Source organism: Ailuropoda melanoleuca, chromosome 16 (genome assembly GCF_002007445.2).
Source record: "Ailuropoda melanoleuca isolate Jingjing chromosome 16, ASM200744v2, whole genome shotgun sequence".
Taxonomy (NCBI): domain Eukaryota; kingdom Metazoa; phylum Chordata; class Mammalia; order Carnivora; family Ursidae; genus Ailuropoda; species Ailuropoda melanoleuca.
The window spans coordinates 57,996,956-58,010,909 of record NC_048233.1 but is presented as its reverse complement, the minus strand read 5'-3'; the positions used below and the strand labels follow the sequence as shown (position 1 = coordinate 58,010,909).

General features: G+C 39.8%; 1 protein-coding gene across 1 annotated transcript in view; it reads left to right on the top strand.

Moving 5' to 3' along the window:
* The first annotated feature begins 283 nt into the window (after positions 1–283).
* Positions 284–13,954, top strand: part of SLC5A12 (solute carrier family 5 member 12) — a 45,311-nt gene continuing 31,640 nt past the window's right edge. The window contains exons 1-4 of the mRNA XM_002926368.4: positions 284–622; positions 8,569–8,634; positions 9,801–9,852; positions 10,839–10,906. Of these exons, the coding sequence (XP_002926414.1) occupies positions 284–622; positions 8,569–8,634; positions 9,801–9,852; positions 10,839–10,906 (525 nt within the window). The remainder of the gene's footprint in view (positions 623–8,568; positions 8,635–9,800; positions 9,853–10,838; positions 10,907–13,954) is intronic.

Here is a 13,954-nt window from a genome sequence, read left to right as displayed (position 1 = left end):
TTTAGTAGGGGAACAAACAGCTCCTGGCCCGGTCAGATTTCAAGTTCTCATCTGTTGGGACCAACACCACTACCAGATTCTTCTTTGTAGTCAACTTCCGAAGTATTCCCCGAGTACAACGTGGTGTCTGAAGATCCACTCAAGCGCCTGTGGTCATCAGTCTCCTCACAAAATCACAGTCTCCTCTCTTGGCAAAACATCTACTGCCCTGAGCTTTGCTTTTGGGAACAACTTCTCCCTGAGACCCAGTTGAAAGGAACTCTCTGGCGCCAAACTTCCCAGCATGGAGGCCAAGAGCTTCGCAGTTTGGGATTATGTTGTATTTGCAGCCCTCTTTGTCATTTCCTCTGGAATTGGGGTGTTCTTTGCTATAAAGGAGAGGAAAAAGGCAACTTCAAGGGAGTTCCTGGTCGGAGGAAGGCAAATGAGCTTTGGCCCTGTAGCGTTGTCTCTGACAGCCAGCTTCATGTCAGCTGTCACTGTCCTGGGGGCCCCCTCCGAGGTGTACCGCTTCGGGGCGTCCTTTGTGCTCTTCTTCATTGCATACGCATTTGTCATCATCCTCACGTCAGAGCTCTTTCTCCCCGTGTTCTACAGATCCGGCATCACCAGCACTTACGAGGTAAGACAACTCTTTTCTTCTTCACTTTGGAAAGAGTTGCTATTTCCTCTCCACTCAGACATTTCTCCCCTCCCCCCATAAAATACATCATCTTAATAACACGTGGTAGTTGAAAAGCACATGTATTTTCAGGACGATTATGCATCACGGTAAAAACACATTTTGTGGTTATTGGGGAAAGCTTATTTTTGGACACACAGAGCTGTTTTTCCAACTGTAGAATGAAAATACAGACCCAAACCCACAAGGCTGTCTCAACGATTAAATGAGAACCTATCTGTTAACACCTAATACATTGTCTGACTTGTAGGAGAGTCTCAATGAAAAAGAGCTGAAGTTATTATTTGTATTATTCATATCAGTCTTCTGAAAAGCATGCAGAACATACACTGTAAATATTGTCATTTTCCAGATAAGGAAACTGAGATTGAGATAAATGGCTTAGTCAAGATTATGTAGAGTAGATAATGCCTACTGAGAACCCATTTCGTCTTCATCCCTTTCCATCACATAAGAGAGCTGAGTACTTTAATATAGGTTATTCCCATCAGTGGGGGAATGGTAATGTTTTTAGAAAGTTAGAAAACATTTTAATGGGGGGGGGAGGAATTGCTAAATGATACAAATATGGGGATTATGTTGATGAAAACAAAATGGGGCAGTGGTGTTTTGATTTTGTAATAATTCTCAAGAAACATAGCATGTTAAAAATTGAGTTTGCATGTCCAATATTTAAGCGTGATCATAAATCAGTTTCTATGAGAAAGGTGTTTATTTTTCTTATCCAACACCATCCCTACCAAGTCACAGCATAGGACCCTTAAGCAGATCTCTCTCTTTTTTTTTTTTAATTCTGTAAACTAAATGATTATAAAGAATGCTCTGGACTTCAAAGGCCACTTGGGCAAATGAATACCTTCCAAAAGATCTTAAAACTTGTGATTCTGCAGAAAATCATAATCAAATTGCCAACCTCAAACTATTCTCCCCACCAAAAGTAGGTGATCAGAATCGGGTAATGCAACAGCTAATATGTAGGATGTAATTCAAGGGGAAATGACTCAATTTATGATTAGTCCTAAAATATAATTGCATATATCCCGCTGCTCATTAGTGTACTTCTGAAAACATAAACATATCCTTAGTTTTTCCATTCAGCTGTTAAGGTTTGACTCCCAAAGTCATTGCTAGAATTTTTTTTTTTTTCATTGCTAGCATTTTAAAAAGAATTGCCTGGAGAACTATTAGAGAGAGGAAGACAGAGGGAGAAAGAGAGGAGTCAGAAAATGGGAGTTCGATTTCAAAGTCCATTTTTAATAATAGGACGACTTTGTGCAAATTACTAAGTGTTTATCGGTTCTGGTTTCCATGCAGAAAATAGTACCTTCCTTCTTTCATGAAGGTTTAGTTAAGTGTGAAAGAGCTTTTTAAATTATTAAAAAAATAAATTACCCACATGTGGAAAAACACTTTTACAACTAATTCCATAATCCATTCCATACTCATTAAGCGTCTACTATGTTTCGGGCCCACTCTAGGCACTGGAGGGAGATAAAGCATTAAGCCAGACGCCTGCTCTCATGGGGCAGAGAAGGTGATCAATAAACACACCATGTAAGACAATCATAACAGAAAAGTGCTTGCTATCTGACTGTGTGCTGAGCACCGCTCTAGCTACTTTACATGATTAAATCATTTGGTCTTCAAATAACCTTTTTCAATAGGTTTTATTATTATCATCCCCATTTAACAGACTAGAAACAGGAGGCACATAGAGTTAAGTAACTTGCCCGATGTCACACAGCTAGCAAGTGGCAGTTTTTCAAACCTGCTCTGTCTAACTTTAGAGATGGCATGCTGAATCACAAAGCCATCCTGCCCTACTAAATGCAATAGAGAGGAAGGAAATACGATAAGGTAGAATGTAGGAATTCTGCTTCGGGTGGAGAATGCCAACAGTTCATATGGGCTGGTTAAGTGAGACTTCAGGGATAATTGGGCATTTAATTGGGGACCTGGAGAAAGCAAGCAATCGCACCATAGGAGGGAAGAACATCCCAAACTGGGATGCAAAGGGAAGTGTGATTAACATGTGTGAAGGACAGCAAAGAAATCAGTGTGCTTGGAGAAGAGTGAGCCAAGGGGAGAAAAGTGAGAGATGAGAACAAAGAGGTGGGGGCCCCACTCGGTGGGGTAATGGTTCCAGTGGGTGTGGTGTCAGACATTGGGGGCTTTGCATATTTGTGGGGTAATGTGGCTGTGCAGTGAGTGGGGGGCATTACTGGAGTTCAGTGTCTGAGCAGGGACGCCAGGCGCCTTGCAGTAGGTAAGGCACATATACGCAAAGAGTAACTGCACCACCACCTGCTTAGGGATTTTTAATGCCCTCATGTTCCAAACCTGCTGCAAATAGAAATTAGTAGTACTTTGCTGCATAATAATGTTAACTTTTTTAAAAAAGATTTTATTTATTTATTTGAGAGGGAAGGAGGGAGCATGAGCCGGGGGGAGGGACAAAGGGAGAGGGAGAGGAAGACTCCATGCTACGCAGGGAGCCCGACCTGGGGCTCCATCCCAGGACCCTGGGATCATGACCTGAGCCGAAGGCAGACGCTTAACCACCTGAGCCACCCAGGTGCCCAATAATGTTAACTTTTTAAAATAAGAAGTTATACACACACACTATAAATTAGTCTATTTCCTCCCAAATTAAAGTGGAATAAAAACATTGTCTTGAAGTTATTGAAGCAGGACTGAGCAATCTACTCCAGATGTGCTACTCACTACACAGTTAGTTGTAACTGGTTTTCATAAAGCCATTCAGTTACTGCATTAAAACAATTGCAAATATGTAACTGAGGAAATTTGAGACTGCCTTTTAATTATTAAGTTAATACAGATATAGGAAATATAAGGGTTTCATTAAATTTAATTTATAAAGTTTGTTGCCCTGTACATGTTTTTTTAATTTTTAGTACCCTAATAAGAATGACTTCAGATTGTGTAAAGTGTATATGGGGCAACTTGGGGATTGCCTTTTGCTTTATAAGAATTGGCAGTACGGCACAAGGATTAAAAGCACGGACTCTTGACTCTGTCTATTTGGTTTTAAACGCCAGCACTGCCACCCACCAGCGCATGACTGGGAAAATTGCTTAATTCCTCTGCACCTGATTTCCATGTATGTGGAATCATGATAATAAAGCACCTGTTTCACAGGACGTCTGTGAGGAGTAACAGAGGTGTCACATGCAAATACTTTTAAAAGAACCTGACAAATGGTAAATGCCACATAAGGGTTTTGTATTATTATTATTTATTATTGTTGTTGTTCTTGTGGTTACTGTCCCCACATTTCTACCACTGGAGCTCTTTGTAGAAGCTTGAATTTATTATGTTTCTTTGTTCATCCTCCATTCCCTGTTACCCAACCACAGATATTCTTTCCAGGGTCTTTTAAAGTACTAAGGACTGAAAGAGGTGGAGTCTATTTTCCTACCTCTTGAATATGGGATGGCCTTGTGATTTGCTTTGACCAATAGAATGTGGCAGAAAGATGGGGTGCCTGGGTGGCACAGGGGTTAAGCGTATGCCTTCGGGTCAGGGCGTGATCCCGGCGTTATTGGATCGAGCCCCACATTAGGCTCCTCTGCTGGGAGCCTGCTTCTTCCTCTCCCACTCCCCCTGCTTGTGTTCCCTCTCTTGCTGGCTCTTTCTCTCTCTATCAAATAAATAAATAAAATCTTTAAAAAAAAAAAAAAAGAATGTGGCAGAAGGGAAGTGTGAATTTGGAGTCTAGGCCTCATGAGGTATATAGCTTCTGCTTCTGCCGTCCTGGAATGCCATCCTGGTACCGTTGTGTCAGGAAGCTGGGCTGGCTGGTCCAGCTTCTGAAGGATGAGCGGATACACAGAGGAGAACAGGGGCACCCTAGCCAACAGCAACACAACTAGTAGGTGTGTGAGTGAGGCCACGTGGACCTTCTCACCAGCTGAACTTCCAGCTGATTGCAACCTCATGAGGGCGGCGGGGAAACAAATAAAGAAATAACCCAGCCAATCAGCAAAATTATGAAAAATATGAAATTCTTTTTGACATTTATTTTTTAGTTTTATTTATCTTTTCAATTACAGTATAGTTGATTAAATCCTTCATTTTTAAGCCAATGAGTTTCGGGTTGAGTATCATACAATAGCCAACTGATTTGAATGAGTTGATATACAGGGGGATTTCAAGACCAAGACGTGCCATCTGCATGACTTTATCACTAGCCTGTCCCATGTCAAATCATGAGGGCTTGTTCTCACCCTCACGTTAAAGATTAGGCTCAGCTCATTTGCAGTGTCGTGCAGTTTCATTATCTCCACTTGGATGGTTTGTCATTAGTTATTTCCTTCTTTCTCTTAGCACACGCTAATAAATCTAGTCCATTTTACTCACCCTTAGCACTCGTTTATAGGCTGGTGTCTGCCTGCCTTCTCATTTTTCTTGAATTTCTTAAACAAAGCGGCTTCTGAATTACTTACTTCTCTTTGATACAAACTTTTTCATTATAATAACGCACAGGCTTCTACTTTTGAAATATCACCTTTTATTGTGGTTTCTAAACATTATAGATGACATGCTGTGAAGTTTCTTTCCTTTTAATTCTCCTTTAAATTACATTTGTGGTGTTGTAGTAATTATATTTAAGCTCTCGGAAATTAGATGTTGTATAAGATGTCATTGTTGAATATTATTTCAGCATAATAAATGATGCTACAAGATGTTTTACTTTAAGATGGGTATTCAGGGTCTGGGAGTGTTTGAATGAATGTTATGAAGCCTTTTAGGTGGTTGTAAGGATTGACTTCTGCTCTCTGTGAGATGGGTCATGTCAGCTTTTGGACAGAGGAATGACACGATGGGATTTGCATCTTGCATGTTGCTCTAGCTGGATGTGGGCAGTGAGTCTGGGGTTTTGGCTGATGTAGCAGGGCTCCAGTTAGGAGGCTCTTGCTGTAGCCCAGGCAAGAGCTAATGGGATGCCAGTGGCAACAGAAGAGATGATGCAAGGGACTCGATTTTTAAAGTGGGACGTGGGCACCAGGATTCTTGTATGAAGTAGATGTGGGGAGTGAGAGGAAGAGAGGAGTGAAGAACATGAGGAATGGACTTATTATCTACTAAGATGGCAAAGAATGTGGCTCTATCAGGTCTGGGGTTTTGAAGATAATCAAATACGATGATGGGAAGTGTTACCTATGCAATTTTTCAAAAACAGGCATGAAGCATGCGACTTGTGGGTTGAACTTCCATTTTTACTTCTGACTGTAGTGATAGATAAATACACATCAAAGAGGACCATTGAACGAGGGAGGAGGTAATTGAAAGCCTGGGTAAACACATTCTTTCAGATGGATAATTGTGCAGTTGGGATGGTCTCTCTTGTTTCATGGATGAGTAACCAAAGGCTTAGGTCACGGTGAGATATGACAAAGCTCAAGCTAGAATTCAGAAAGGCCTACTTCTGATCCACTTCTTTTTATTTTTCTCATCTTTTTCTCAATACCACCTCTCCAGTTGGACTGAATTGGCTGAATTTAGTGGAACTAAACTGAGATGTTAAAACCCTTGACTTTGTGCTGATTCCTACAGCAGTTTCCTCACTGTCTCTCCATTTTTCAGGAACAATTTTCCCTTTGCTTTCCCATACTCCAGGTGCCGTCCACTCCCAAAGCCAATACTGCATATTTTGGGGCTTTGTTACAACATTTCTCTACTCCTGGTACCAATTTTTAGATTCGTTATGTATTGCTGTGTGACATATCACCCCAAAATAAATTTCTTAGAACAACAATTTTATTTGCTCACAATTCTATGGGTCAGCAATTTGGTCTGGGCTCAGTAGGGCCCAGTGAAATAGTAAGGTTCTCCTGGTCTCGCTGGGGACTGCCATCAGCTACTGCATTAGTTAGTGGCTGGTAGGTCCAGGGGAACTCAGATGAGACTGCTTGTCTATATCACACTTGGTCTCATCCTCCAGTAGCCCACTTTGAGGTCTTTTGTGTCACAGGAAAAAAAAGTTTCCATCAGCAGGACACACCTTTTTACATGAACATTTTTTAAAGTCACCATTTGCATTATATTTGATTTAAGTTACGTTCCCCTAGAAGCAAATCCTGAGACAAGGATTTGAATGCAAGTCATTGTGAGGGAAGTAATTTCATTTAACATTGGTAGGCAGGGGCGCCTGGGTGGCACAGCAGTTAAGCGTCTGCCTTCGGCTCAGGGCATGATCCCGGCGTTGTGGGAGCGAGCCCCACATCAGGCTCCTCTGCTATGAGCCTGCTTCTTCCTCTCCCACTCCCCCTGCTTGTGTTCCCTCTCTCGCTGGCTGTCTCTATCTCTGTCAAGTAGATAAAAAAAAAAAATTAAAAAAAAAACGAAAGACAAAACAGAACAATAATGTCTGTGTGAGATACANTCTGAAAAATAAATCAATCTTTAAAATAAATAAAAAAAAACATTGGTAGGCAAGTGGTAATTAAAATATGGGAGGAAATGAAGCCAATAAAAGGTGTATTTTTGAGCAGGTTACTACTGTAAGCAATTGAGGTTCAATCTCACTGGGGACTCTGGAAACCATACAGATCATGTCCCAGGGTTGTCCTTCCTGACCGGCAAAGAAGCCAGGATATTTTTTGTCTGACTCCCTTCTGTCACTGGCTTTCAGCCAATCATAACACCCCCAGGCATTTCTAGCCTGCCCTGTGCAAGGGCTGAAATAAAGCCCTTAAGCAAATGATCACAGGTGCACTTAGAAGCCATCAGCATGTGCCAATGAGCTCAGGCATTGCACTCACAGTGACTGCTACAGTCAGTACGATCCCACTGTATTCTTGTGTGTCCTTGGCATTATCGTTTACTATGCCACTTGAGCCTTATAAGCACCAATTTTAGAAAAGAAAGCTATTGTTCAGTGCAGTTAAGGAATCTTTCCAAAGGCACATGATTTGAACCTAAATCGTCCTCATCACAAAAGTTTTGCTTCATTTTCCATCCTATGACATCTGAAACTTGGGTCCTCGCTGACTTCCTTACCTCTTTAAGAATATTTTCCTTATATCTGGTGCCCTTAGTCACGCACCTACTGGACTATCTCCTGAGTCACAGTGTACTGACTCTATCATCTAAAGAAAGAGGGTCTACAAATAAGATGGTTATTTTCTCGGAGTAAAGGTTGAACACGGTAAAGAAAACAAAAGATAAGTCTGAGAAGTACAAAGCATGTTGATTGAAAAACACACAGTGCTTTTATGTGGAGCATAACTAATGGGAGGGCTAGTGGTGTGACTTAAGATAGGAAGGGTATAGATCAGACAGTAGAGAATATCAAATGTGGGATGTATACTTTGTTTGTTGATAATGGAGAGTCAATGAAGATTTTAAGAAAAAGAGCAACATGATTAGAGACTTGTTCTAGGAGAACCAAAGTGGCAGATGTATGGTTGATGGAATGGATGGGCAAGGGCTGGAATTAGGGAGATCAGCTGGGGGCTACTGCAGTCACCTGGGAAAGAGGAAATACAGGTCTGAGCTAAATTTGGGGGAATGGGATATAAAAGGAAACAGTGGCTTCAGTATAGTCAGTAGGAAGACCCCTGGGTAGAAAGTCAGAGGATCTGGATTTTTATTCAAACTATAAAAACGCAAAAATAAAAAAGCATTTATCTTCTCTATCATGAGAAGCTTAAGCAAGAATTGAACTTTCATAGAGCTCTGATATTTCTTTGACTTCAAACAATCCATATTTTTCTGGTTCTCTCAAGTATACATAGCATAAAATCATATTATAAATCTGAAGCACTAAACGTAAAGGAATACAAGAAAAAAGAACCTTCTTAGCAGTGTTTATGTAAATAACTCACTGACTCTTTGCTTGTCTTTCTCTCTGTTCTTTCCAGTACTTACAACTACGATTCAATAAACCAGTACGCTATGCAGCCACTGTCATCTACATTGTGCAGACGGTAAGGGGGAAGGGCTGCTGCAGATGTGAAAAGCGTGGGGTGACAAGATACGGGTTTGTTTACTCCAAGGGGCAATGAATGCAGCCAAAGGACAGACCTAGCATGAAGAAGAAACTACTTTCTTCAAGGATAGCACTTTTGAGATATGTGATTACATGGAAAGTTATCCACATCGTACAGACCCCGTATATTCATCCAAATAATAAATAACAAATAAATGCATATTATAAACCACAAAGAAAAAAAATAGCATTAAGAACTTATTTAAAACTTTTATTTCACTTGTATAAGTTGCTTTGGATATGAAATGGTCCAGGAATTAGTTTTTCACTAGTTAACTGCATTGAACCAAAATGTCCATTTTGTTGAAAATCATTTTAAGACAATACTCCCACTCTCCCCTTTTGTACCCCTCTCCCGCTTCCTGGGCTCTGGGTGCCTTCATGCCGTCCCCCACGGTTGCCTGTGGCACACGGCCGGTATGCTTCCTAAAACTCACGAAGTACTTTCTGCTGGAAAGTCACCTTCTTCCCTTTCTTAATCAAAACTCCCACCCACTGACTGAAGGATTTAAGAGAGAGAAAAGGGGGAAAGCCATGCTCCCTGACCTGCTCATACACTTTTGCCTTCTAAAACCCTCACATGAATCTCTAAATGGTGAAATTCCATTTAAAATAAAAATGGGACCGCACCCACTTCTTTAAGCATAGTAGCTGCAGCCCTCGGAGTTCAAAGATGTACTCATGAAGTGGAGCCCCCGTGTTGTTAGTCTTCCCTGCGCTGTACTGTCTCCATTCTAAAATCTCTATTTCAGCAGTGTGCTAAAATGAGGTTGAGTCATTGTGACATATGCATGGGGGCGGCGGTGGGTAGAGAAAGGTTGAATCGAAACCTTACCTTGAAGCCTATTTTTGTTTCCTTCAGAAATATGCCATATTTGGCCATGAAATCTCAAAATTCACAGCAATCTTAAAAGTCCAAAGCTCTTCCCGTTTGCACACTAATGACAGTAATCAACGATTTCAAGATTAGAGTGGTTGCCAATGACATTTTTAGTGACCATGATGAGGGAAATAGCTCTCTAAGGTCAATAAGGAATCTTTGAGTCAGGTTTCCCTTCCATGTCACTTTTCACACTGTTCACCTGACTCTGGCTTCCCCACCAGATTCTTTACACAGGAGTGGTGGTGTATGCTCCGGCGTTGGCACTCAATCAAGGTGAGTTACCGATACTCCACTGCATACTTTCCATCCTTTGTATGCTTACATCCTCACCTTGAGAAATACACATCCATCTTGTTGGGGAGACATTCCTGCAGTGAGGCAGCTTAAATTACTATAGCTAGCCCTCACAAAAGAGAGCTCTGAAAATCTAACTCTGAAAATAGCACTGGGTGTTACATGCAACTGATGAATCACTAAATTCTACCCCTGAAACTAATAATACACTATATGTTAACTAACTTGAATTTAAATAAAATCTAAAAAAAAAAAACACACAAAAGAATGCAAATAATTAGTTACTTAATTTGCCCACAAGGTTTCAAACACCCAGTTCGATTGTCATTTGTTTGTTTGTTCTGTTTTTTAATCACCGAAATGATGGCACTTTGGGGATTGCATACACACAACCACTAAATACGTTTACAACGCATGATCCTGTCTCAGTGATATCATGAAGTAGATAATCTGAGTAAGGGGGAGTAAAAGGTACTTGTCGTAATTATTTTAAAACTTACACTTGACCTTTTTGAGAGAATAGAATCCTAGAAACAAAAATTTAAAAAAGGATGAAAATAAATTTCATAATAATACCGATATATTAGAAGACCTCAATATTCAATTTAATCATGCTCTGTGCTTATATTGAGAAATATTTATTCATGGCTGATGTTTAGGTGGTTTCGAAGTGCTCAGACTAACTTTGTTAAGAAAAAGCAAACGGTGCAAAGACTGGAGGCTACAGAATTTTAGAAGGAAAGACTTGGTTTTTAACATTACCTAAAAATTATAGACTGCGTTAAAGTATAACAAAGTGATAAAATAATCTTCATCAGAGGTGAATTTAATAACAGAAAATTCTAATCTGATTTCCATTTGCCCACAAAAAACACTGACAAAAATATTGTGACATTTTCCTCTTAAACCTTGCTCTTCTACTTTTCTCAGAGAAACTTCTCTCAATATTTTTTCTCCTTTTCTAGTGACTGGGTTTGATCTCTGGGGCTCTGTGTTTGCAACAGGAATTGTTTGCACATTCTACTGTACCCTGGTATGTATCTAACTGTGAAAAAGTATTTAGCACCTTCTCCTAATATGGGATAAGGGCAAATCTCCAACAACAGGGTATCTAATTATAGCAGAAATTGCTATTCCAAAATTAAATAGAAATTTGCTGACTTATCTGTCACAGTTTCCTGAGGAAGGTCCTGTTGTTTTATTTAAAATTCTTTCAATGCCATTAGTAGAATTGGGTTCTGGGCTCATTTGAGAAAGCCACAGCAAAGAAAAGATTTGATGAAAAAAATCCCTCCTTGCTTAGAGGAAACAACGTGCCTGTTAATGGTAATTATGAACCGTGGGCAGCATACACTTCCCTGTCTGGTGGTTGAGAAATGCACAACGCATGTATGGATGATCAAGGATGGCTGGTATTTTGTAAACTGGAGGAATCTACAGCCTGTTGTTGTTTCTTATTTATGGTTAAGCTTGGATTACAGTACCATTTGGCTTAACACATGCTCAGTTTTTCATCAAGGAATCTGGGTGGCACTGGGAACATATTTATATAATTGTTAAAATCAGTTTAGTTCAACACACATGCATTGAGCGTCTATTATTTATCATGCTTTGCAAAGGGAAGCTTTATTCTTCTGAATCAATCAGAGGCTGTAAGTAACCAATTAAAATAGGCCCGTGGTTTTCAGAAAGCAGGATTTTCTTTCCTCCTCTATAGAGAAAAATAAAGTAATCCTGTATTATCATAAATCAGACCATCCAGGTATTTTGGTATTATATGCGTATCAGGTACTCTTTGAACACAGATCATGAAATACACAATTTAAAAATGTCTTTATCTCTCCTTTTCATACACACAATTGCCACCATTTCTTGGCACTCCAGAGTTTTGTCTTCTTTGTTGTGGTAGTTCCATGCTCACCACCATAGCTCTATTCCAGACACACATCTCTTACGTAGGTTAAAAATAAGCTCCTGCTCTTTATACATCTGCCCATAAGTGACAGATTAGTTGGTCTGAGGCATTTACCCATACAAGGACAACTAGACACATTGCCAGGGACACTGAAGGCAGACTTCTTAGCAGCAATAATGGACTGCAGAAACAGTGAAATAATGTCTTCAAAGCATTGATGGAAAACAATCGTCAACCTATAATTGTGCATTCAGCAAATCTAACTTTTAGGAACTGTCAAGAACCAAGAGAATTTACCACTAATCTAACTTCCCCTGAGAAAAACCTAGAGGAAGTACTGTGGGAAGAAGGAAAATGATCCAGTTTTGGATAGAAGAAGTAATGATAATAAAATAAAATAATAAACATCTAGTAACTCTAGTCAAACAATTTTTGGTGCTTGAGGATAAAAACTAATACTTTTATGGTATAGTATAATTTACATATTTAATTATACATGTTATAATTCATAATATAAAATATACTACTAATAATTATTATTATATGTAATCTTGGGCTTAAGAAAAAGAATAACCTTCGTTTGAACAACAATAGCATGTAAATCAGGAAGACAGTAATCAGACTTGACAATTTTATCATCTTTGAATTGTTGGGGATTAAGACAGTCTTTAAATTTAGACTCTAACTTATAAATATTTGGCAAAATTTCAAGGGGACCCGTTTAAATAAAATGGTCAAAGTAGAAAAAGGGAATTAAAACAAGACAAAACAAAACCTCAAGTGATTTAAGCAAGAGAAGAGGAAAAAAAGCATAGAGAAAGCACAAATAGAAACCAAAAGTAAGGTGTCAGAAACAAGTCTGGATATTTTAATAATCGCAATAAGCTAAAACGAACTAAATTTGCTACCTATTTTTTTTTTAAGATTTTTTTTATTTATTTGACAGAGAGAGACAGCCAGCGAGAGAAGGAACACAAGCAGGGGGAGCGGGAGAGGAAGAAGCAGGCTCATAGCAGAGGAGCCTGATGTGGGTCTCGATCCCAGAACGCTGCCGAAGGCAGACGCTTAACTGCTGTGCCACCCAGGCGCCCCTAAAGTTGCTACCTCTTAATTGGTTTCAGTGATTCCCTCCACCCTGCATGCCTCTGGAAGATTAATCTTAATCACCCATTTCTTCCTGACACTTAACTGAGCCAATTCTCTTCTTACTTCCCATTGTTCCCGGGATAAAGTGTAAGCCTCTTAGCCTAGTGTTGGAAATCTTTCATGACCTACCTCAACCTGCCCATCTAATCCCTTACCGCACCTCTGTCCCCTCTCTCCTCTCTCCAGCCAGGTTACAGGCTTCCGGATCTCACTACAATGGCGGCCTATTTGTCTAGCATGTGTAGCTCCTGTTGCAATCTCTTTATAATCCTGCGGATGGTTGCATATCTAACAGAACCAATGGAAGAGACTGAAACAATAAGTGATTCCTGCCATTCAGGGGCTTGCAATCTAGTGAAGTAAACATTAGATTTCAAACAACACAGACTGATTAAATACATCAGTGACACCGCACAATCAGGGTTATAGGTCAGTAGTGTGTGTGTGTGAGTGTGTGTGTGTGTGTGAGTGTGTGTGTGTGTGTGAGTCTCACTGTATGAAGGAATTATAGAGTCAGAGAAATTTTCATGGTAGCTGTAATCTGTTTTTTGATAAACATTTGTTAAAGTGGTTTGTACTCTTGCCTCATGTCTAGCTGAAGTTCAGGTTTATGCATATTTTTGCATAACCAATAGCAAGTAGCTGCTGAAATCGAAGGTCTGTGACATTTGGTCTTCATATCTTCATATCACTAAAATCTGATGTTGTATTTTGGGTTTAGAAGGCTTGATGTCTTTAGAGAAAATCACAACACCATTACTTGGGAGGTAGGAGGTAAATATTGATTATTCCTCATGTCAGGATGCGAACGCAATATACAAATACTTAGTGCCTCTGGCAGGAACTTTAATGTCTATTTGTCAAATTGCATTGTAATTACAAAAGAAATGGTGGGACAATGCCAACATCTTCTTTCTTCTCAAGATAAAGATGAAGCCTGTCATCTTTTCACAGAAGTCCTTGACACTCTGGAGGAGTAACTGGGGATGATAATTCTATTTTTCAATGTTAAAAATACCA